Consider the following 25,663-nt stretch of genomic DNA (forward strand, 5'->3'; position numbering starts at 1 on the left):
GGTGCTCCAAAAAAATGAGATCTTGATGATTTGCTACTTTTAGAAATTTTTCCCCATAAAGAATTTTCCATTTTCATCCCTGCAAAGACCTAGAGACAATCTACCAGGCCCACTTAAAACTTATTTGCATAAATTAATGAGTTTAGATTAGTGTCTCTTAGTGAAAAGATTTTACACTCTTGAATATTTAATATTTTTTTGAGCTTTCCTGCATCCTTTCCAAGTTGTCCGGATGCTTTTTAGCCTTTCATGATTCACACTGTGAATAATTAGTAATAAAAATAATATACTATTATAATAAACCAAAACATGTTGGACCAGATTGTTTTTCCTTGCTGAACAGTGGAATGCCTTAGATTCCTCTAGGTCTGTGTGATGGTGTACAAATATCTTTTTGCAGAGAAAATACCTTTCCATTTCTACTTTCCTGAACTATCAGGCTTGAAAACCCATATTACTACATATTTTTCCAAGTGGAACAATCCCTCAAATGTTTCCTTGAAGATTCAGTAGTTGGTCTGACTGTCTTTCAAATGTTGGATGTAGGGGACCACATTTATGCCTATGTAGGCACTTATGTAGTAGCAGTGAGAGGCATCCATCACTGTGTGTTTTTTCTCTAGCTTCTAGTGCCATCACATGAACATGCTTCTCTGTTGAATGCTGGCAAAAAGTTCTTTATCCTTCACCTAGAGGCAGGGACTCTTTGGGGAGGGAAAACAAAGAAGCCCTTAGAGACAAGTTTCTACTTGATTCATCCCCTTGAAACTTGAAAAGTTACACTCATGGTGAGTCTGACCCAATGTTTTTGGCATCTGTGAACCATTTGTCTTTTTTTCAGGTCATCAAAACTGCTTGTCATAGAACACAGCACCCCTTGGGGTTCTGTGCATATGTGAAATGACAGTGCCATCCTGGCCTTTCCACTGAGGAGTTAAGCACACCCAAGGTCCTATTAGCCATCCTTCCCAGAAGATGAGTTGCAGAGAATAGATAAATCATCCTTCTTCCTCAATCAGGCCACAGGGCAGCAAAGGCCAGACCAATCCTCACTTGCCCATGTTACAGAGCTACTCACCGGCATTGTCTGGCTGCCATGCAAGGCATTGATGGCTGCTTGGGCCTCCGCATGTGAAGAGTATTTCACAAATGCACATCCTGGAAGAGGAAAAAGAAGAACATAAGAAAGTTTGCATAAGTGTAATGAAAATGTGTATAGCTGAGTATCCTGTCCTTAGAACTGGCCAATAAAGATGGTTGTGGAGAAAGTATAACAAGCAAATCTGCTCCTGGTTATTCCTTCCCAAACTCCAGTCATCAGCAGCCTGAGGACCTCTTCAGGCAAAGCTGCATTCAGAATCCCCATACTGCTTGTAATGGGCCTTGATGGACCCAAAGTTAGCAAGTACATTTTGAATTCACTTATACTTTGACCTCCACAGCTTCCCATGGCAGTGTTGTACAATTTTACAATTTATTGGGTGAAAATTAATTTCCTTTTGTTTGTATTGGAGTTATGCTGAATGCTCCTCTCTGCTGTTACAAGAAACAGTAAGGAACTGTGTAAAAACTGTGTAAAAGTTATCACAAAGCTGCATGTACTTGTTACAAACCACCACAGAACAGCTCTACAGAATGCATTCAGGTTACTCCAGACACACAATGTATCATATCACTGTCTGATAGAGCTCCATGATAGGCTACTCAGAGCTTGTCTTGGCTCCAAGAAGCTTTTGTCTGACAAAGCATGAGATAGATTCTGATGAAGAATCAGGGGTGGGAGAGATCTGCACATGATGATAGTGATCACCAAAATTTGAATCTTGGTCTTTCATAGCTGCAGAGGCAGTGCCAGTACAGATGTTCTCTGGATATTAGGGAAACATAGGGAGTGCTTCTCCATCCTGCATTGCCATGTGAGGAATCTTACACTGAATTCATATAAGATTTTAGGGCAGAAATGTACATTTATGAATACATGCTAGAGTGCAGAAACAATCACCATGTCAAAGCACTAGAGTGGAGGAAAGTATTGCTAACACTCTTATCTACAAGCAAACTGACTCAGAGAGAGGAAGAGTAATTTCCATATGCTAAGATAGCTATTGGAACAGATTGGAAGAAGTCTGAGAAGTTCTGGCTTCCATGCCCTTTTATTACTATCAAAGACTTTTGAGGTTTTAATCAATTTGCAAAGCCCTAGCTGTTTCCCTGAAGTGGTGCAGATCTGTGCAGGGAACAATGGGACAGCTCTCCTTTATTCCCTCTGCAGCATCTTTAGAAGGTCCATGCACCCTTATGGAACTATACAGTGCAAAGTGCAGCATTAGAACATCCTACTTGCAAACTAGAAGAATGTTGGGGTCTGCAGCAGGTCTGCAGACAAGTTAGTTGACTTCAAAGACTTAGCCGTGTACCTTTAAGACAGCCACAAATTGTCAGGTATGTAAACAGGATGTGAAGAACCGGAACTTAGAACCGCAGCATACAGGCACCTACAGCAACAGCAAATAGCAAGCAAGAAGAAGAAGACAGAAAACCTATCAGGGTCTGACACATGTACTGTCTAAGATATATAAGCAATTTGTATAAACAATAAAGGCCATTTTGCCCAAACCCAGCCATGTAGACATAGTGTTTTTCAGTCCGCCTCGACTTGCGTCACCACAGAAGAATGAGCTTCAAAGGTCCCCAAAATCATAACTGCAAGTTGACAGAAGTGAGAGTGAAAAAAAAGCAGTGATAGCCCCTTCTAAAAATAACATACAGATATGAAATTAGCTTACAGCTAAAAGCTTTTCATTTTGTATTACCCCCTCACCACCATGCTCAAACTGTATTTCAAGAAAAGCACAACAATTTGTAAGGAGCTGAGAGGAGATGATGAGAAAAATGGGATAGATAAACTTCAGCTGGAAACAATAAGGATCAATTATGACATAATCACAGCCCAGCATTCCTGGGCTTCTGAGATACTGTGCCTTACTCTTCATTAATCAGAGATAATCCAGAATTAGGGTGTTTAATTATTTGCAGAGATTCTTTTGTACTTTTTTCCTCAAAAAAGAAGATGCTGATTGGGAAATATACAAATGCTTTCCACCTCCAGTCACCCATTGCATTTAGAGCAGGATTTTTGCCTGCAGTGATGCTGTCATGTTGAAGGCTTCACTTTTCAGGTGAAATCCAACCCTGTGCTGAGGAACCTGATTGATCAGTGGAGCTGGATAAAGGTGGGAATGAAGGGAGCAGCAGGTATTTATCTTGTTTAATGCCCAAGATGCTAATGGGATCCCTAATACTGCTTCCAGTAGGTTTTGAGGTAGCAGGGCAAGTGAAAACTTAGCTTTCACTGGTGTATGGTAGCAAGACAATAGCAGAGATCCCAGCATTTTAGCCCTTTTGTTTGTGTGTTCAATTAGATGGCTGCTGTACACAATATCAAATGTGAATGTAATCTTCTTTGCCCCCATTTTTACCAGAACGGACTCTAAGACCTCATTAGCTGAGGGGATGAGTCATACCACCCTCCTCAGAACAATGATATCCCTTTGACAGGAGCAGATCTGGAGTTTGAATGGATTTTGACACACAGAGAGAAGCATGCATGTGCTCAAATATTTTTCTTTCCTTATTTTGAAATTATAGAGCTGAAAGGGCTGTTCTGACTGTGTTGTCAGTTTAGAGGAGACTGCAGAATCAGGGTTATAATTGCAAAGGGTATTAAAGACTCCTCTTGTGGAACTTCTGGTGCTGTGGGAAATCTTTACTTTCTGAGTTACTGAAGTAGAAAACTGCTGAATGGAAATAAAAAATATAAAGGCTGACCAGAAAGCAGAAGTGCAGACCCTGTGGGTCATGCTGGCTTGCTGAAATGGATGCACTTCGGCTTTCTCACCTGAGGACTCTTGCTGAGGAGTCCTGGCCGCACACTGGTGAGCTTTACCTGGAGAGGTGCAGGAAGGCTCCTTCCTCTCCCAGGAGAGCCAGTCTCTGCATTCCCCTTCAGGAAGAGAAATGCTTCAGTCCCAGCTCTTCTGCCACCTGGTTGCATGCTCCAGCCATACTGCTGCCCCTGAGTGGTTCATGCAGGAGCTATTTCTGCAGTGCTGTGAAGTGTATGTGTCATGGCTCAGGATGTCATCCATGGCTTCAGGCAAGGTTCAGGCTGTGACTGGACTGTAATGGTGTTCAGGTGGGAAGCTGGGACCTGCCTTCTGAAAGCAGTGCTTGCATTGAGGTACATGGAGAACTTAGAGGTTCACCACAGAGATGCCTGGTGGGTCTTCATGTAATGGCTTGGGTAGGACTGAAGTCTATGGGATCTGATTGTTATCTGGCACTTAGACAATCTGCTTAAATCTCAATTTAGATTTATGGGTTTTACCAAAAATAAGTAGCTCACAAGCAATGTGTCACATTGTTTTTTAGCAGATGGAAAACATTACAGACTGGGAATAACTCTGTGGGAGTTTTGGCTCTCCTGACTGTCCTAAGATACAGGCACTACCTTTAAGTTTTCTGTTGGATTAACCACTCTGTGTGCATGTATGTAACTGTGTGTGTGTAAATTAGGAGCTTCACATTCTCAGTAAATAGCATCAGAGAATAGAAACTGGTAATATTAATTCTGTTAAGGCTCAATATTGATCCTGAACAGCTCAGTGAAATGCAAGCCTGAGACTGCAGCCTGCTAGCACTGATAATTAAACTGGTTAGCAATATGGAGCTGCCACTCAGATTCAGACTTATGATGAAATTGTTTAAGAAAAAAAAAAGAACAAGTATGATTACAAGTCTTTGGGCTGGATCTCCTTTGGAACCTGTTTCTTACCAATCTCAGACATTATTGCCTTTATTCTTACTCTGTTTAATTCCTTTGTCATTACATTTTGTTCTATACAATTCCCAGTGGAGGCAGACACAGGGTTTTTTGCTTTTCCCCAATTTACTAATTTGTTCAGTGAATGGAGTGCTTAACTGTCTACAATTATGATGGTTGGAGCTCTTCTAGGCAAACCTAGCCTACCACTTTCCAGAGCGGCAGCCCCTGTCTTTGGTTGTCATGAAATTAGTCATAAAATTGAAGGAAGGTGACCACAGTTTATTTTCAGCCATTGATAATTCATCATTGAAGGATGAGCTTTGACTTATACAGATGCCCTATAATGTTGGTGTGAAGTCTTTTTTGGCCACCAGTGATCCAGGTAAAAAGTGATACCAAAAAGTGACAGAAGGAGCTAAGACACCTAGTTTTGCAATGAAGCATTTCCATGTTTCAAATGGTAAATGTCTGCAGAGTATATTTAAAATCAGCACTTGTACCCTTGCAATTATGATCACTGACCACTGTGTGTCTATGCAAAGATCAAGTGAAGAAGGGGAAGACCTGGGGCTGGTGGGTGAGAAATACACAGAGATGGTGGTGGAGCCAGTGAGTCAAGATGTAAAGTAGCACCCTTGGCTTTGTTTAAAGAATGAATTGGTCTGTTCGACAGGGTGAGGAGAGCACAACTTGAGTGAATGTGTTCAGAGGGGAGGCTCTGCCTGTGAGCAAACAATACTAAGCATCATTTTTGCATGCGTCTTGTTAGGGGGCATGTGTTTTTAAGTACAATCAGCTTTTTCTTCTCATGTACAAGCACACAGTGACCAGCAAAGAATGGGCTCCCTTGGCAAATGTGACCCCTCCTAATGTAAGAGATGCTGTCCTGGTGGCTACATAGTGACTTTGTCACACTAGAAAATTATATATACACTGAGACCGGGTCTAGCTTGACACAAGTTATCACCTTACCTTTGCTATTGCTATCAGGTCCCCGAAGGATTGTACACTCCTCAATGTTGCCAAATGACTCGAATAGCTTGCGCACATCATCTTCTGACTGCTGCTTATTGAGCATGCCCACAAAGAGTTTTCTGTCTTCTGGAACAAAATAAAGAGATGCTTACCATATTTCAGGAGGGATGTGAAAGCCATTATGGCTCAGTGTCACATGCAAAACAAACAACGATTTTATTGAGGTGACACAGTTCAGAAGCTGCTAGTCATTTCAGGTGGCTGGCTTGAAAAGCCTTAATAGCATCTGACTTTCAAGGAGTGCTTGAAAATAATTTGGCAATTTAAATAAAAACAACAAAAACATCCAAAACCCCAGAAATATACAAAATCTTTAGCTGCTTCTCAAAATCTAGGCACCAAGGTCTTCCAAATAAACTTTTTCTGATTAATTTTTGTAGTCAGCTTGCAGTAACTGAAATGACAACATTGCTCAAACAGCGATCTAAGAGGAATGTGCATAAAGGTAGCATATAAAAATAAAGTCAAAATGAAAAATAACAAGTTAGTAGCTCTCACAATACTAAATAAGTTGCAGGGGAAAAAATGTTTAACATAACTAATTTTAAATCAGGATATAACAGAAGCCACAGCCTGTAAATGGAGATTTGTCATTCATACCCACTCGCAGGCTCATACCTATAAGTTTGGATGAGTTTTATAATATATTTTTAAAGTTCATTTTAAATAAGCCCAAAATTTTTGAAACATATTTTGTTTCTTTGAAGCATGATGATAACTTATATGATTACTAATATCTGAGACAGCTCAAATAGGTGGTATTTCATGTCAAAGCAAGATGTGGTCTACTAGTGATAATTGTATTTTGAATGAGGAAAACTATTTATACTTGGACTTATACGAAGTATAGAGATCTTCAGTCCAGAACAAAACACCTTCAGAAAATGTTGGTGAAAACGGACCAAACTAATGATTGCTGAGATGGTAGAAAGTTCTCAGAGGGCACTGAGTAATGCCTCTAGATCAGCTTTATGTTCAGAGATATTAGACCAAGAAAAAAAAGAAATTTACATAGCTTACATTGTGTACATAAACAGTCCATTTGCATATGATTCATAAATGTCTTATCATTCATTAAACACTATGTAAATGTGTGAACTAAGAGTTTTTTCAGAGTAAATTATAGAGCAGGTGTAACTAATTTGAATAAATAAATAGTTTTATTTTAAAATTTATTTATTTTTAATGCACATGTTAACCTAAAGGTGAACAAAACACTGGTTTGCAAAAACCCTTTTCTAGCTAAGTGGGTGATTTATGCCACTTTTGTTCACCAAGAAATCATTGGTGTAGGCAACCTGTTGTGCTTCAACCTGTGTTTGATCAAAATTCCCCTCTTCAAGATGCACCTGCAAATTACTTTATAGCCTTGGATGATGAAAATTTTTAATGCAATGGATAGCAAGTGAGGATATTAGGAGCTTTCAATCCTGCAGTCAAATTATTCACATGAATGAAAATGTACTGCCCACAGAAAATGAGGTTATGTTGCCTTCAGTTAGACTGCTGAAATGGTAGGAAAAATAGGTTGAGGAGGGTACATGTGCATTTCTGATAGGGGAGAAAAACAGGAATAGCCTTTTGATAGACATGTTAAAGCAAGAAACATGCCTACTTTATGTTGAAATTGATTAAGCAAAGGGACTTTTTGAGGTATTTGCTGGCAACACAAAGTTTAGGCTTCAGTGATGCACAAAGCCCTAACTAACATGACATATGTTGTTCCCACCTCAAGAGATGGTGCTTTGGGCATCTGAAAGATTTGTTTCCTTGATGGCCAAACTGACCTGCAAAAGAGACTCTCAGAGGTGAGGTATAAGCCTTAGAGAGGAAGCTACTGAAGTTGAGCATGCGCTCTGTGGGGCATCTTTCAGTCTAGGATTAGACAAAGCCTTGGAGAAAGAGTCCATTCCAAACTCCAATGGTTGTCCAGATATTGGAGGAAAACCCACCCAGAGAATGAGACCAGCTTTCCTGGAAGATGGGAGATATTTTAGGAATGGGGCAGAGCAGTGGGAATGAACTGGGAACACCACTGGCAAAAGACCTTGCCTAGAAAGTTTGTGTCTAGTAAATACTTTCAGCACAGAGGAAGTGTCTGTTATATTGTACTTTATAGTTTCCCCTGTTTCAAATAAGCTGCATCAGCAAAAGCACTCCTATAGCTGTGTAACTGTATTTTCACCAGGCTTTTTGCTAGTATAAAGGTATCATTAAAAAAACCCCAAACACATCCTTCCCCTCTCAGCAAAACTCTCTAGTGTGGAACTGGCCTGCAACTGCCTTGTCTGATTTAGTTTATGCAAAGCTAAAACCAGGTGTTTTAGGAACCGCTTTTTTTTATATTGTTTTTTTTTTTTTAACCCCCTTTTCTGCATCTCTGCAGGACACTAGGAGTGGTAATACCTGTCCCCATATCCAGCTGGCAGAAGATGTGGTGCTTTGGCAAGCTGCCTGCAAGGTGACCATTAGACCACCAGAAACAGGCTCTTCCAAGGGTGAGGATCACATTCCCAGGGACTGCTGGTCCAGCTGCCCCAGGGGAGGTGGCATGAAAGGACTTCCCCATGGCCTGCCAGAGCTCAGAGCTGCCTGGACATCACCTCCAGTCCTGTTGCTAAAACAGTACCCTGCCTCCCTCCTGAAAAACAGTGCCTTGGGTTGTCAGGGGAATCATTTGTCACAGCTGCTGTCTCAGAAATCTACACAATCACACACTTGGCTGATAAAAAAAATGAATTGGTTTAAGAAGCTTTTTTCTCTGAGAGGTTCTTATAACAAAGTGCTGCATTTACCTTTCATGTCTAAGCCCTGCCAGGGAGCTCAGCCGCATGTTTTAATAATGCTCCTCACACATCTCAGGTGGGAAGAGAGAGGGAAGGGTCTAGCAGCTGGGACCATTCATCATGTTCAAGGTCTTAGCTAATGAGTTTATCCTCTAATGGGCTTATATGAGCCTCTTGCACCCTGTGTCCCCATACGCTGCTCTTCCAAGTCCTAAACAAAAAAGCTGACATGTCATGCACTGGGGTAACTACTTGTAAATGTTTTGTAAATATGTCTGAGCAAGGCCATGAGACTGCCAGAATAAAATAAAGGGAGGATGTGCTGGTGTCAGTGGGATGTATCTGAGCACGTGTGTACACCACAGGTGCTCCCCACCAGACATTTCTAGTGTCCTCAAATGAGAATGAAGGGCAGTACATTGCTGTACCATCTCTCAGGCCACTCTATATCCTACAGAAACTCAAGTTTTAGGCTGCACATGAGCCTGGAGCAGTCCTTGTATCAACCTGTCCCTGAGCGCTGCCTATCTGTATACTGTAGGGTCCACTCCTACCACCCAAGGTCCACCTGTACCACGCTCCTGAGTCCCATGCTTCCTCTTTTTTCAGCGAGGGACCATCCCAAGTCTATGCAACTTAGGACTCACATCTGAATATCAGAGCACAAGGCAGATTCTGTCTTCCATGTCCCCCATGGCCAAACTCAATGCTGTCAATTATCTTAATTTCAGACTGTAGGACTGAGGGGTAAAAAACTTTCAGATCAGACCCCCTAAGACCTGGGCCCCAGGACAAAGTGAACACACAGACAAGGAGAATAGAAATATTGTCCAGGGGCAGAAGATGCCAAAAAGAGTCTGAGCACGAACCTGTGATCTAGGATGCCCTCAACATGAGCTGGGGGCATGACCGTGTGCTCCAGACTAAGCTAGCCTATGGCCAAGGGAGACAGTGGGACCTCACAGTACCATTCTGTCTTCCACAACATAGGTGGGTAGCCATGAGGAGCAGCCTCTATCTCCTCCATATGAGGGAAACTGAGACAATGAGCTTACTTAGCATGTCAAGACAGGTATGATAAAAAAACTATTCTATGCAGCTTCCTCAACACTATACATGACCACGAGTTAGGTATTGATGCACATCTGAGCTGCTTCAGTTTGCATTTATCAGGAAGGACCTGTCCAAACTTTTTTCTATTGCACACACTACAGTGATAGTTTCAATTTTTATCTCAATCCCAAATTTCATGTTAGTGAAGAAAGATCACTAGCCTCACTGTAGAGGCATCCCTTAACAGCAGCAGTCTGAGAAGTGACACTGCCCTACAGCGTGGGGGCTGTGCAGTGTCCATGTATATCTCTTCTCCCCACATTTTTGTTTTTCCTCATTAGTGTTCACCCCATTATCAGTATTTACCCACAGTCTGAGTCCATCATACCTACCTGGCCCATGGAAATAACTATGGATGGATATTTCTCTTCTGTGGTGCCCAGAAGAGCCAAAGAGGTTTTTGCTGGTACACCACAATGCTCTCACCATGAGTGATCTGAGGCACTCCCATCATATTGAAAATTAAGTTCATCCCAAGTCTACCACATTTTGCTATAGGCAAACTACAAGCAACAACATGAGCCAGCACTCCCTGTTCCTCCCAGGAAGCTGGGTAGGGAAAGAAAGGCCATAGCAATGGCAAACCAGAGTCCCCAGAGATTTCCCCTTGGTGATATTTCCAATAACCCTATGAAACCAGGTTCCCCTCTTCTTGACTGCTCTGCTAGCTGTGGAGGCTTGTTCCCATCAGGAAAAGCTGGCTGCAAGGCACAGTGGTGAAGAAATGTAACCTGTCAGGTAAATATACAGTGATTATAAATCTCCCCAGCTGTGTTTATATGAAGCCTCCACACCTTCCCCAGTGCAAATAGGGGTTAAATTATTCCCTTTAATATTTGTATTTAAATGTTATGTTTCTATGATAAGGCAGAGGTGTCAGACAGGCCTGGATGAAGGAGGCAGCATGCATGAAAGGTGAAATGATAGAGCACTGCAAACCAAGTGGTGAGAGATGGGAAGGGGCAACATGAGAGCAAGGGGGAGGACAAGCACTAATTAAAGAGACAGAAGGGAGAATGAGATGCAGGATGTTTGACCCTCCAAGAGAACAAAACCAAGAATCACAGCAATTATGGAGGGACTGGGGGGAAATTAGGTGTACTCAGAGAGACATGATACAGGTTTGTGTTTGTCCAGCTAGCTCTTGGTAATCTATGTGTGTATGGGGGGGTACGTTTAGATAAGAGTATATAAATATACTTGTGTTGTCATATTCCTCATGCAAAACAAAGAGGTTGAATACTTGTACCAGGAAAGAGTAAACCAGCTTTATCATCTAAAACATTGCATCCAAGGCCTTGGAAATAAAGTGGGACAGATCTACCACATTTGTGGCCCAGACTAATCAGGAGGGCAAACCAGAAGATCACTATCGTCCCTTCTAGTCATGAAACCTCTTATTCTAAAAGCCTATGACCCTCTCTATTTCATCCTGAGTTCATTGCCAGGGCATCACACATGGATAGTGCACATGCTTCTTTGTGCAAGAACAAAACTGTCATTTGTGTATTTCTTTATGGGAATGAGGATCTTCTGTATGCACATGGTATTCACCAGAGCAGCTCTCTGATGTTACTTAATGCCCTTGGCTTCCTAAGCATCAGGACCAGGTTGCTGTATGGATTCTTTTCAGAAATCAGATGTTAATTAATTACATTATTTATATAGCTAATAATTATTTGTCCCTGTGGCTATTTCCCTCCTCCCCAAACATTGCTTGCACACACAGCCTCGGTCCAGGCACCAGGGAGGCCTTTAAGCTTATCTCCATGGTACCATGACAGAACAAATGAGCAGCCTAAAGAAATTTTCTCTGCAGGTGTTGGAATGAAGAAAATACCAATGCATAGGAACAAGTGGCACATCTACCAGACAGGATGCCAGAGGCAGAGCAGATCTTCCTTGCCTGCTCTCCTGACCAGTCCTCAGCAGAGAGGGGAGAGGAGGCAGCACTGACGGTATCCACCATAGAATCATATAGTATGATAGAATGCTTTGGGTTAGAAGGGACCTTTAAAGGTCATCTAGTCCAACTCCCCGGCAATGAGCAGGGACCTCTTCAAATAGATCAGGTTGCTCAGAGCTCTGTCCAACCTGGCCTTGAATGTTTGCAGGGATGAGGCATCTACCACCTCTCTGGGCAACCCGTGCAAGTGTTTCACCACCCTCATCATAAAAAATATCTTCCTTATATCTAGTCTGAATCTACCTTCTTTTAGTTTAAAACCATTACCCCTTAACTTATTGCTACAGGCCCTACTAAAAAGTCTGTCCCCATCTTTCTTATAAGCCCCCTTTAAGTATTGAAAGGCTGCAATAAGGTCTCCCCTGGAGCCTTCTCTTCTCCAGGCTAAACGACCCCTACTCTCTCAGTCTTTCCTCATAGGGGAGGTGTTCCATCCCTCTGAACATTTTCATGGCCCTCCTTTGGACTCACTGCAACAGTACCATGTCTTTCCTGTACTGAGGGCCCCAGAGATGAACATGGTACTCCAGGTGGGGTCTCATCAGAGTGGAGTAGAGGGGCAGAATCACCTCCCTGGACCTTCTAGCCATGCTTCTTTTTATAAAGCCCAGGATACGGTTGGCTTTCTGGGCTGCAAGCGCACATCCAGCTTTTCATCCATCAGCATCCCCAAGTCCATGCAGTGGGATCAGGAATCTGCCAAAGGCACAGTGGAGAAGAATAGCTATAAATTGGGATTAATTTTTTTTCATAAAATCATGGATAAGGTATCTTCCTCAAGCCAAAGAAAAAAGGAGGACCTATAGAGTAGAAGGGTAAGCCGCAGATGCCCCGAACATTATCAAAGTTTGGATTGACCTCTGAACTCAAATCTGCAAGGTCAAACTGGCTCCCCTTGCAAGCTGGACTGCCCTGCTGCTCCCCTCAGCTGTGCTAATCAGGTGGATCTATAGGCAAAAAGCAGGGCATTTCCTGGGGCCTGGGCTGTGTGATCCTATTGCCATTTTCACAGCAGTCCTACAGCTCCATGATGACGATTACAGCTCTTTCCACAGGGGAAGTGATTACAAATTCTGTTGTAGTTAATTGTAAATTAGCTACTTATCTTCTCTGTGGTACCTTGCTGGAAAATACATGAACCTTGTAAAATGGAGGTGTTACAAAAATTAGAACATGAGGGGAAAAAACCAACAGCCACCAAAAACCCAGCTCAGTCTGGAAACAGCAGAAAGCTACCACTACCTACCTCCAAACAACAGAAACCAAATCCTCCTTCCACCTGCATAGACTCACATTAAATGTATCTGGGTGTATTCTCTGCTTTTGGGGATCCTCATCCATACTACAGTCTTATCCTCCTTTAGCAGGGATACCTGCTTGACATGCAACTGGAAGAGGTACTCAGTCTGCACCAGCTGCTAAACCATGTCCAGAAATTGTTTGGGAAAGCAGGCATATGAGCAGGATGGCTAAAGTGTAGAGCTAGGACAAAAAATGGAAGGAGATGGAGAAGAAAGTTCAGACCAGGAGGATGAATACTGTCTGGGCTCATCTGGCCTGTACTCTTGTGGCAAGACCTGCTGCCTATCTGCACTGAAGTGAAATCCAACCTTAAACCTATAGCCTCATCTGCACAGTTCAGATGAAAGCACTCAGCCTTCCTCTGTGCAGACAAAACAGGTTATAGACAAAACAGGTTATAGACAAAACTTGGACAACAGGCCAAGCAAACCCTGCCATGAAGACATAGCCTAAATGATTCTCTTAACAGCAGACTATTCTTATACAGCTGAGAATATTATAACCGCAAGACAAATATCAGTAGTTCTGATTTGCTGAACAGCACTGTCACAACTGTCCATTGCCAAGAGATGCTATTCCCTGTGCAGATCTTAAATGACAGGTTTTATGATGTTTGATATTGAGCTGGGAAAGCAATTCACAACAACCCACTTCATTAGTAGCCCTTGCAGTCTAAAACCTTGTGTCATTCAAAGCTCAAAGACTCTTCATGATTTGTGCCTGGCAGATCATAATTTCTCCAAAGTTTATTCATTATCTGAAACACCCAACTGGAGTATTTCTGAGAATGATTCATGAGGCGATGCTTTCTAGGAAAAGACTCAGTCAAAATCTGATCTCTAAATTCACTGTATAGCCCAAACACCCAGTTTCTCTTCACCATCCCTCCACAATAGGTAGAATATCTGAATTCAAAGCAGCCTTCCAATAATGAAATGCCTCCTTCTCTAAATATTAGCAGCCTGTGCTTACAGTTCCCATTTCCCAGGAACACCCCTGGAAATGTTCATGGGAGAAAAGCCCCTAATGAGACCCAGCATTGAAGTGTGGAGGCATGCAGCTATGCTGTAACTAAACTTTGCAGGATTTTCCATGACTGTTTGGGCTTCTTTTTCCTGAAAATCTGCAGATGACTCCCTGGCCCAGCTTGATGGATTTCACGAAGAAGAAGGAGGTGGAGAAGACTGTCTTGTAGTATCAAGTGACAACTCGAACACTGAAGTACATCACACATTCATCTTTCAGAGACAGCTCAGCTTTGAATACAACTCTTACAGCCTTTCGTTTTGGGGAATTTGACACATCTTAATTCCTATGTGTAACATCCCCTTTTCACTCTGAGGCTGAGCCTGAAGGGCAGTTTGGTTTTCATGCTCATTCATAGCAAAGCTTAGAAGCCTCTTGACAAACTCTTCAGGGTCAGTGGTGCCAAGGCTTGTGTGTAAGGAAAATAATTTTCACTTCGTAAACTCATCTCATTGGTGACATGTTGGGGCTTTGAAACCCTTTCCAGAAGCCTAGAAGGCCAGATTATTAATCCGTGGTAGCACCCCAGCCTTGAGCATGAGAACTGTTGGAACAGCAAAGACACGGGCAGGAGGGGGTGGAGGGGAGTGAGAAGGACATATTTTCTCTTGCAGGAACTGTGACGGCATTTCAGATAGAATTAAACTTCAGGTTGTTTTAAAGATTTCAGTAGAGGTAATAGAAATACTTCCTCAGAATTGCCCTAACCTGTTATCTCTCTTTTGCTCTGTATATCATCCCTTTTCCTCCAAGTCTGTGACAGCCCCACAAGGCCACAGCCTCCTTATTATTGAAGAGGGTGATTAAATGGGATTCACAAAAAGACAAAGGGCTGAAAACCTGCCAATTTTTAGTCCCTCTTTTGCTGTGCTTAAAAATTCCATTTCCTTCATTTGAAGAAGGGAGGGGGGGAAGAGAATTACATGCCTATGTATAATTTAAATTCTGGCATTGCAGGCCCTGTTCCCTTCTCCCTCTCTTGATGTCTGAATGTATTCCTTTATTACCATTATTACAGCTTTCTGATTGCATTAAAATTCATCCACGCGCGTCTCTCCACATTCCACTTTTGCCATTATTTTTTTTTACTGATTCCCCTTTTCTCTCCCATTTCCCTCCCCACTTTCAAATTATAAAGAATGTCATTAAAGATCTGCACACAATGCCTCAACTCCTTTCTCTCTTGCTTTTATAAATTTGCTGGCTTTCTTCCTCTCCATCCCTTAATCTACAAACAAAAAAAAGAGGCAAAAGTCTACAATAATAATAAAGAAATCCAAGAAGCATGTCTCATAGGTCTCAATAACACCTTTACTATATCATACAGCTCTGGGCTTAATGCTCACTTTAGTTATGAAGCTGTATTTCACACAAAAGTTTTGTGTATTATTTGTTTGACATTTGTACCTGGAATCTGCAGCTAAAATCAAAAGTGGAGCATGCCAGGCTGTGTATGTAAGCATGGAAAGAGACAATCCTGCCTGTAAATATAAGCAGAAAAATAAGGAGGTTGGAAATAGAAATATAATTTCACTCTGCTTTACAGAGCAAGAGCTGAAGGCCTGTAAGGATTTGTCTATAGATGTGAGCAGCAGAGCTGGGCATGCAGTGTATATGCCCAGTTGCAGGTGATTAGTTCAAGATCTGAACTTAAATGGGATGCACCCATTTAATCCTTCAGACATCCCACTGATTGCAAGGAGACCTAAAAAGTAACTTTTCCTTCCCCCCCACAATGCAGATCACCTAAAAAGGAGGAGTATCTTTGCTTAAGCCAGTCCCACTTTATCAGGGTGGAAGTCCCAGTCTGGGGATTTTATAGATAAAAATGAAGGTGAGAATTGGACTCCTTCCCTATATGGGATACCAGCTGCCTTGTAGGCATTTAAACGATAGGGTGGTGCATGATATAGTGCCAGTGTGATGAGGCTGGGGTGACTGATCCCTCTAACCTGTTTTGTGATGCTCCTAGCCCAGCTGGGAGGAAGAAGCTGCTATTGTGAAACTTTAATTCATTCTCTCCATTTCTTTCTAGGCTAAGTAGGTTTTTTGTTGTGTTAGGTTTTTTTTTTTTTAAATTATTATTTTTGTTGCTGTCACCCTCAATTACACTAATATAATGAAATGACTAAAACTGGATGAAAAACAGAATTTTTCTTCTATGTGAAAGACTAATGTCTCAAAGAATGTGCTTCCACTTTGAAATGGAAAGGGCAAAGTTCTCGTGAAATGGAAATCTTCAGTTGTGAAATGTTACAGGGTATTGTCTCAGAGGAATAAAAAGACTTTGTCTTAATAAACTCAAAACATAAAATATATAAAGCAGAATGGTGGTAATTTCCTGCCAGACAAAAGAGAGTACATTTTCACGCACTATATGAATAATGGAAAGACGTTTCTGCAATGGGCTGTTGTTGAACACAAAAGTCATAAATTAGCTCCAAGAAGAATGAAACAGATTGGTCTGAGAATGAGACAGCAGAGGATGCTGGATTAGACAAGCCTTTAGTTTAACCCAAAATGGAAGCTCTTACGTTCTTAGTGATTTAATACAATACAGACTTGAAGCAAAATTAATCAAAAAGATTCTGTTAAAATTACAGGTTTGTATCTCCTGCAATGAGAACTTGATGCATTAATTTAAAAATATGTCCCACGGCAAAAAATGTCATTGAAATGGACCTGTTCCAGGGGAACGCTTTGCCTTTTACAAATTTATACAGTCAGCTAAATAACTATTCCTTTGAAATGGTTTGGCCAGCTCAACAAATGACCCAGGAAATGAATTGGTCCACTTCAGGATGTTGCCTAGCAGGATCTGGCTTGACTTATCCACATACTCATTCAGACCATTACCCTAAGGTGTGTATGCAAAGTAACATGATATTCCAGTGATAATACACCAGTGTTTGAAATAAACATCGGGGATTCAGGGTTAGAGCTGAAGCTTATTGAAGTTAATGAAAAAGAGTGTCATGGAACCTTACAGGCTTCAGATCAGACCCTCGATTTCCTGAACTGCTGCTCAGTATGTCCCTAACACTGCTGGATATTGCAGACTCTCCCTGATGCACAATAGCATATTACACCCATGACAGGAGAGTCTGGTGATGCCGTAGCAGGAGAGCAGAGCCTGAGGGATGCCAATCGTACCTTTTGAGTGCAAGCATTTGGGGAGGTCTGTATGTATTCCCTGATTCAGCTTCCTAGGCATCTTTCACAACTCTGTTGCAATAAGCAAAAGAAAAACAAACCCCTTTGAAATGTCCAGCACAAGTAAAACTCATCTTTCCTCTGAGTGGAAGACTTTCCTGCAAGCCTGACCCCAGGTTTTAAAACAGAAGTGCAGAGCAATGAGGGAGCACAGGAAAACTGTGACCAGTCAGTGTAGCCTGAAATGTCAGGCAGCAGTGTCAGTACACAATGGAGTTGTTGCAATAAAATTTGTAACCAACATACCCAGAGAGGAACCTTCTTTTAGTGAAATCCATAATCAGCACACACCTGTCTGGAAGCAACGCCTACTAGAGCCAACAAGAAGCTACCCATAGATGTGGAATGCCCTGTGCTCTGATCTGGCCTCCCCCAGGTGCTTTGTTTCCCTCAATTTCAGCTCATTTCAAACTCAGGGGAGACCCATCCCACTCAGCGCATTGAGCCAAAGATCTCTCCTCTCACTGGGGAGACTCCTTTGATATCACTTAGCATCCCCTGCAACAGTTTCATTGAAGATTATTTCTTCCACACACTGTGCCCCCCCCCCACCTCTCAATTCTGGCTTTAAAGGCCACTGTAATTTCCATCCACTGACAGAGCTCTTTAACTGCCACGCCAAATAGCATTCACTAAAAACAACTAATAGAGGGAAATGAGATTAACCTTTAAGAAATGTGAAAATGATCCAGGTGTTATGCAGGCAGTAAAGAATAGTTCATAAACAGCCTCCTGATACAGAGGCAGTTTACTTCAGGTGCTGGTATTGCTGATAGCTCCATGTGCAGGTGAGTTTCAGGGGTGAGCTTGGCCAGGAGAAGGCACAGGACTTTTCCACTCATACAGTTTAGTCAGCCCTTGCCTGGCAGGCCCATTGAGACAGTTCCACACCTCTGATCTTGGCTGTGTCATCTGAAGTCACAGAAAATGTGCATTGGCTGTAGCAGAAGCTGTCCTGGTTTCAGCTGGGACAGAGTTAATTTTCTTCTTAGTAGCTGGTGCAGTGCGATGTTTTGGATTTGGTGTGAGAACAATGTTGATAGCACACTGATGGTTTTAGTTGTTGCTGGGTGATGTTTATACTAAGTCAAGGACTTTTCGGTTTCTTGGGCCCTGCCAGCCAGAGGGCTGGAAGGGCATGGAGAATTGTGAGGGGACAACGCCAGGACAGCTGATCCAAGCTAGCCAAAGCGGTATTCCATACCATATGATGTCATGCTGAGTATATAAACTGGGGGAAGAAGAAGGAAGGGGGGGACATTTGGCATTATGGCGTTTGTCTTCCCGAGTAACTGTTACGCGTGATGGAGCCCTGCTGCCCTGGGGATGGCTGAACACCTGCCTGCCCATGGGAAGTGGTGAATGAATTCCTTGCTTTGCTTTGCTTGGGTGCGCAGCTTTTGCTTTATCTATTAAATTGTTATTATCTCAACCCTTGAGTTTTACATTCCTTTCCAATTCTCTTCCCCATCCCTCTGGGTGAGGGGGAGTGAGCAAGCAGCTGCGTGGTGCTTGGTTGCCGGCTGGGGTTAAACCACAACAGATGCTTATGACATATGGGTGGCTTGTACCAGCAGAGCTTTTCTCCACCATTTTTTTTCCTAAGGTGCAGGGAGTGCTCAGGGCTAAATCCTGCCTTGCCTGTTTCCTTCCTGAGTTCCTTCTTTCCAGTGGTCTTTTTAAATCTTTCACAACTCAGCCCAATACTACTTATTAATTCTTGCTGACTAACTTAGGACTCTGCTTCGTTAAAAGTGGTATTGCTGGTTGGTCCTGAAATTTCTCAAAGACCATTATTTTTCTTCTGGGTTCCTTCAGGCTTAATGAATAGTCTCCTTGCTGATCCAGGAGTTAGATAAAATCTTGTCTTTAAGACACAACTTGGTCCTCCTATATGTGCTATTTTCATGCTCATACTAAGACTCTGTGCTACGCAACTCATGAAGGAGAGGGAATGGGGAGAGCTGGGGACCAGAAACCATGTACTTCCATATAACTGCAACAGGAGGGACATCTCTTAGTCTACACAGAAGATTAATGGCAGGTGAGTTTTACAAGAGGGAGCTCAATACCTTACCGGTTTGGGTACTACAGGGAGGTGCAGCACAATGCCATGGTGGGAACAAGACAAATATTTTTTAAGTAATTTTCTGGTGTCAGTGCTCTACTACATCTAACTTTAATTAGACAAGAGAGCCTGAAGGATGCATCTACTACCAACTGTACCAACAACAAGTAGCAGCATAGGATTGAGTCTGTATGAAGTGGGGATGCTGTTTTCCTGTTTTCAGTCAATTTTCTCCACTCAGTTTATAGATGCATTTCTATTTTTACAGGAGTGGACTGAGGTTGATTCTTTGTCTTACCCCCACACAGTGCTGTCCATACTATTGTCTTTCTCTTGCCATGGTATATTATCCATGCCAAAAGTACTTGAAACAGAAAATTATACACCTGGACCAAATGATCAGTAAGCATAAATCTACAAAGCTTCTTGAAACAAGGTCTTTAGCAGGTGTAAATCAACAATACAGACATACACAGTGCAATGATAGAATTATTTCTCCCATCAACACAGCTATGGCTAGATCAGCAAATATAAAAAGTAGTTGTCCCATTCCTACCTGAGGTTAGTACCTGGAGAAATTAATTCAGGGTAAAATCAGAGTCTCAGAAAGGAAAATCTCCAGCTACTAGAACTTCACTGTCCACATAGAAAAACATAACCCTCAGTAGGCTTTTTCCACCTCACATTTCATCACCACTAATAATGCTTTTTGGCTAACAATTCTTTCTTGGTTGTGTGGAGAAATCTGGCTGTGAAAGACAGATCCAACCCTGGCTCTGGTCCCTATTACTGCAACCGTACTATAACTGTGCTAAAGGGGGTATCATCTCCTCCCTTCATCAGTAGCCAGGACTCAGATGCAGAGAGCAAAGGTGCTGTTTTATAGCAAGCCTCTTCTGAGTTTTAGAGGTCACTATGCTATTATTTTCCCCCTTTCCCCCTTATTTCAGACCTTTTTTGTGTTTCATGTTTGGCCCTCCACAGGCTGGGGACATGCTGAGAACTTGTAACTATCACTTGTCTCGGCAATGGCTTTGTTCTCTGCATGCATGGCACAAATGCACTTTGTCTTTCAAAATGTCACAGCAAGCGATAACATTGACACAGAGAGCCAACGTGTGGTCTCAGCATGCTCTCCATGCTAAAGACCCTCTCCAGTGATCTGCCACATCAGTCAGGAAGCACAGATGGGAATCGTGCAGGGGGAAGAAAACTAGTAGCAATGGCCCCTTCTTCCTGCCAAAATCCCCTTAACCCCAGGCTAGTCAGAGGCTCACGGGGCTTATCATCAAAAACAAGATTTTTCAATGATCTGGTCTCTCCCCCTCTGCCCACAGAGCTGCCCCCCAGGAGCCTCCCATCCCATGGCCAAACTGCCATGCCTAAGCCATTCTGCTGCTGCCCTGCAGCTGCCTCCACAGGTTGTGTTTTGGCTAAAATGTGTGTCCTGGAGAGGGGTCAAGTCTTATTACAAGGACAATAGGCAGAGTAACCACCAGCATCATAGTCTGCTTTGATGCATATCTTCTTGTGACAACAGCCTGTCCCTGACTTCTCACTTTAATTTATTTGGCATCACGTTCAAATTAGAAGTTTTGGAGAAAAGTTAATTCTCTCTCCAGCTGATTAAAGTGCTCTTTAGTATATAGCCTTTTTTTCCCCCAGAAAAGATATTTCCATAAAGACCCAAGTGTCTTGGAGCTCTCTCAGACAAGGATGAGCACAACTCTTTAAGCCTGACACTTTGAGGCATTTCATTTATTCAGGTCTCTTCAAAATCTTTTACAGTTTTTAAAAGGTGAACACCAGGCTGGGATCATTTTGCCAGAGTACTCCCCCCACCAATGCTACCTACTAAGAATCATCTTTATTCTCCATTTTCCATGTCTATATAGCAAGAGGTCCCATTAGATGGTTTTGCCCACCATCACACTGGGATCTAATATTGACTTCCTCAGCCGTGCTAACTGCTTTTCTAGATCATTGTGTGATAAACGCAGTCATGATTCATGTCAAAAATAGAATGTACTGTGATAAGTGTAATTGTTGTACCCTGTGTAAATCTGGGACCTGTATCGCAGTTGTGGTGAGTGGGCGCGTGTGGTTCTCCTTTAAGACAATGTGATGGCTTCCCCTTCCCCTGAGGCAATCGCTGCTTGGAAAAGCCCCTCAAAGTAGATAAGGAAAGCAAAACCACGCCAGAGAAGGCCCAGCGAAAGAGACAAAGACCTTGAGATTTGAAAAAGTGCGCCAAAGGAGAGCCAATAGGAGGAGAAGGTGTACCCTAACGACCCAATGGGGAAAGAGCAGGACGAACGTCCAGCGAGAAGAGATTGGTCAAGATCCGGGCGTAAAAGACGCTGCTTTAGGACTCAGGTGGGCGTGTGGTAGAACTAATTGAGTTCTCCACGCACCCAGTGCTGTTTTTGTTTATTGTTTCTCAACATAAATTGATTGAACCCAAAATAAATTTGTTTTAATTGTTATCGTTTATAACAATTTGGTGACCTCGATGTGATCTCGCTGTGCTTTCCTGAACTGTGACTTTTTGAGGGGCGCCCCACAGATTGTGGCTCGAGAGTAGCAGTCTAGGTCAGTCTCCGGAGATCAACGAACAAAAGAGAAACAATAACCAAAAGGGATTGGAGCTCCTAGGGAAAAACTGCAGTATAAAGGACCCGTAATTCTGGTGCACGAAGATCTGAACGAAGACGACGGAGTCGTGAGTATAAGGGAAGCTGTTCGGTTGGGTGGGTATTGGTTACTTGTGTGTAAGAGTGTGATTGAGATGGAATCTAATTCTGGAAACGGACTCTAGGTTCGGAGCCAGGATCTGAATTCCGAAGCGACTGTGGAGGTCTTCTAACCACAGTTCCAAACTCCCGCGAGGGACTTGGCCCATGAAGGACCGAAGTGGTTCCTATAGGATTTGTGGGTGGGATCTCGACTCCTACAGGGTATGTGGGTGGGTGAAGGGTTCAGCCCCTTGCAGGACACTCTTACCGGTAACTAAGGGCGATAGGAAGCCACTGTAAAAGTCCTAGGATTCACGGGTGGGTGATAGGTCCAAAACCCCCTGTAGACATTGGTATCCGTAACCAAGGGTGTAATATTCCCGGATATCGTAGGGGGGGCGTCAGATTTCAGACAGAACCCCTGCAAGACACTTTTTGGTTGCTAAGGGCTATAGGCATTGCCGCAAAATTCCTAATACAATGGGCCAACAGGAGTCAAGATTTGAAGAGGAAACAAAGGAAGAAAAGGAATACCCACAAATTATTCCCCTGAATAGTGCTTTAGGAATAATGCTCAGGCATTGGGGCCACTGGACAGCTCAAGAGGGAAAAACTAAAAAAAAAAAATGGTCCATTACTGTATGAATGTGTGGACGAGAGAGGAAATTCAATCCGATTATGTATATTGGCCGATATTTGGATGTTTTGATGATTGGATGTGTGAGACATTAAATTTTTATGTGAATAATAAAGAGCCCTTTAGTCAGGAAGAAAGTGAATATGCTGCACTGTGGAGAGAGTCGGAGACAGGAAGATTGGTTTCATTATTTCCTTTGAGAGAAAAGAGGGAAAGGGAGGCACGGGAGATTGAAACTAAAACAACCACGTCATCATGGGAGCCATTAGACAATTTACCCCCGCCTTATTTAAGGCAGGACGCGGAAGGCCGTCAGGAGAGGATGCATCCTCCACTGCCTCCTGACCCCGTTCCATTGGCTCCCCCACTGCCTCCTGGCCCCGTTCCTTCGACTTCCCTACTCTCTCCTCCTTCTAGTCACACAAGGAGTAAAACAGTACAGAAAGAGAGAGATGAAATTTATAAAAAAGAAGGAGCAGTGGCTCTGGCTCCCCTCCGAGAGGTACCGATGGGAGGAGATATAGGAGGAATTGGATTTGTATCGGTACCTTTGAATACAGGAGATGTGAGATTCTTTAAAAGAGAAATGGGTCATCTGTTAGATGATCCTTTGGGAGTCTCTGAACGATTAGACCAGTCCCTAGGTCCTAATACCTATACCTGGGAAGAAATGTAATCTATCTTAGGAATATTATTTACAGCTGAAGAAAGGTCTATGATTAGACAGGCAGGGATACAGATGTGGGAAAGAAGGTATCAACAAGGCCCTCCTGGAGAACAGAAATGGCCTAACCAGAACGCAAACTAGAATAACCAAAATGCCCGTGATAGACAAAATATATCAGATTTGAGAGAGTTGATTACCCAAGGAATCAAGGAGGCAGTCCCAAGGGGGCAGAATATTAATAAGGTTTTTAGTGAACAACAGGAAAAGGACGAGACTCCTGTGGATTGGTTAGAGAAACTGAGGAAAAATTTACAAATGTATTCGGGGCTAGACCCAGTCTCTCCAATCGGAGAAGCATTTCTAAAAATCCAATTTGTGGCCGGATCATGGAGGGATATAAGAAAAAAACTGGAAAAGTTGGACAGTTGGCAAGAACGAGGATTACAAGAATTGTTGAAGGAAGCTCAGAAAGTGTATGTACGGAGGAATGAGGAAAAACAAAAAGAGAAAGCAAGAATGTTTGTAGCGGCAGTCCGGGAAACTCAAAAAATGGAGGATTTCCTGGGGAAAATGCCCGAATGTTATCATTATGAGCAGAGGGGACATTTCAAAAAGGGCTGTCAGAGACGAATGAAGGACAAACAGATGTTTAATGAAGATGAATAGGGGTGTCAGGGGCTCTACATTCTGGGGACAAAAACAACATCAGAGCCCTTGATAAATTTAAAGATTGGTCCCCAAGAGGAGAAAGCACTGGGTTTTTTTGTTGATACTGGAGCTGAACGGTCTACAGTTTGGCACATCCCTTTGGGATGTCGAGCAAGTAGAGATACAGCTTTGGTAGTAGGAGCAAAAGGGGAACCTTTCAGGGTTCCTATTATTAAAAATGTAAATACTGAATTTAAAAGAACTTGATGTAACAGCTGGGAAAATTTATATTGACTTCCGTAAAAGGGTAATTGAATTTACAAAAATTTAAAGTACAAGAGAACCGATGTTATCTTTAGTAGCTGATTGAACCTGCTTTTCCCTAATTTTCCAGGACCTCTGTTGGTGTTTGTTATGTTGGGAGTCGCACGCACACCTTGATAAAACTGGAGAGGGCAAGACCGGAGTGAATCAGTGCTGCAGCTGACAAGGTCTGCCGAGGGCTGCAACCCCTGGGCCGGTGACCGCTGAGCATTATGACCCTGACCGGACCTCTCTTGATAAGGGTCCTGATTGGAACCCTGTGGGAAGCTGTGGACACCCTTTATACTTCCAACTTTATATCAAGAAAACAGAGGGATGGATAAAGAAAGGAGAAGATAACAAAAGATGTTTTTTATCTAGCTTGTTTTATCATGAGATTAAAATGGGAGTCAAATATGAAGTTCCCACAGTTGCTAAAAATGTGTTTGTAAAACTAGTTAAAAATATAACAAAGGGTAACTATTTAATCTTACCAGTTGTATGTAATTGAGTTACCGAAGTGAGTGTTATACTCCTGGGAATATTTGGGGGGTTGTTACTTATCCCTGTTTGATTTGAGCATTGGAAACTAAGACATGAATCAATAAGGTAAACAAAAACAAAAGGGGGGATTGTGATAAACGCAGTCATGATTCATGTCAAAAATAGAATGTACTGTGATAAGTGTAATTGTTGTACCCTGTGTAAATCTGGGACCTGTATCACAGTTGTGGTGAGTGGGCACGTGTGGTTCTCCTTTGAGACAATGTGATGGCTTCCCCTTCCCCTGAGGCAATCGCTGCTTGGAAAAGCCCCTCAAAGTAGATAAGGAAAGCAAAACCATGCCAGAGAAGAAGGCCCGCCGAAGGAGACAAAGACCTTGAGATTTGAAAAAGCGCGCCAAAGGAGAGCCAATAGGAGGAGAAGGCGTACCCTAACGACCCAATGAGGAAAGAGCAGGACGAACGTCCGGTGAGAAGAGATTGGTCAAGATCCGGGGATAAAAGACGCTGCTTTTAGGACTCAGGTGGGCATGTGGTGGAACTAATTGAGTTCTCCACGCACCCAGCACTGTTTTTGCTTATTGTTTCTCAACATAAATTCATTGAACCCCAAATAAATTTGTTTTAATTGTTATCATTTATAACAATTGCCTAGATAGTTTTCTAGCTCACTGTCTTATGAAAGTCTTATGAAAAAACCCTCATTCTTTAGGTGTGGTCTTTAGACTTAGTCCTCCATGAGTCAGCTTACATTTGGTTCTGAAACATGCACATAACACATCAGCCAGCCAAAGCTCATTCAGAGTGACTTATGTGATGCAGATGACTCTTTATGA

The 25,663-nt window shown here is 42.6% G+C and overlaps 1 protein-coding gene across 47 annotated transcripts in view; it reads right to left on the reverse strand.

The window, feature by feature from the left end:
• LOC129783139 (CUGBP Elav-like family member 4) overlaps positions 1 to 25,663 on the reverse strand; it is a 773,173-nt gene that overhangs the window by 184,862 nt on the left and 562,648 nt on the right. For 34 of the 47 annotated variants that reach the window (XM_055792940.1, XM_055792935.1, XM_055792915.1 and 31 more), the window contains 2 exons: positions 5,798 to 5,923; positions 1,079 to 1,158 (listed from right to left, as the gene is read on the reverse strand). In XM_055792940.1, coding sequence (XP_055648915.1) covers positions 1,079 to 1,158; positions 5,798 to 5,923 — 206 coding nt within the window. Of the gene's footprint in view, positions 1 to 1,078; positions 1,159 to 5,797; positions 5,927 to 25,663 lie in introns of all 47 variants that reach the window. The other 13 variants (XM_055792933.1, XM_055792914.1, XM_055792923.1 and 10 more) reach the window with 1 other exon arrangement.

The sequence above is a fragment of the Falco peregrinus genome, chromosome W, assembly GCF_023634155.1.
Source record: "Falco peregrinus isolate bFalPer1 chromosome W, bFalPer1.pri, whole genome shotgun sequence".
Lineage (NCBI taxonomy): Eukaryota > Metazoa > Chordata > Aves > Falconiformes > Falconidae > Falco > Falco peregrinus.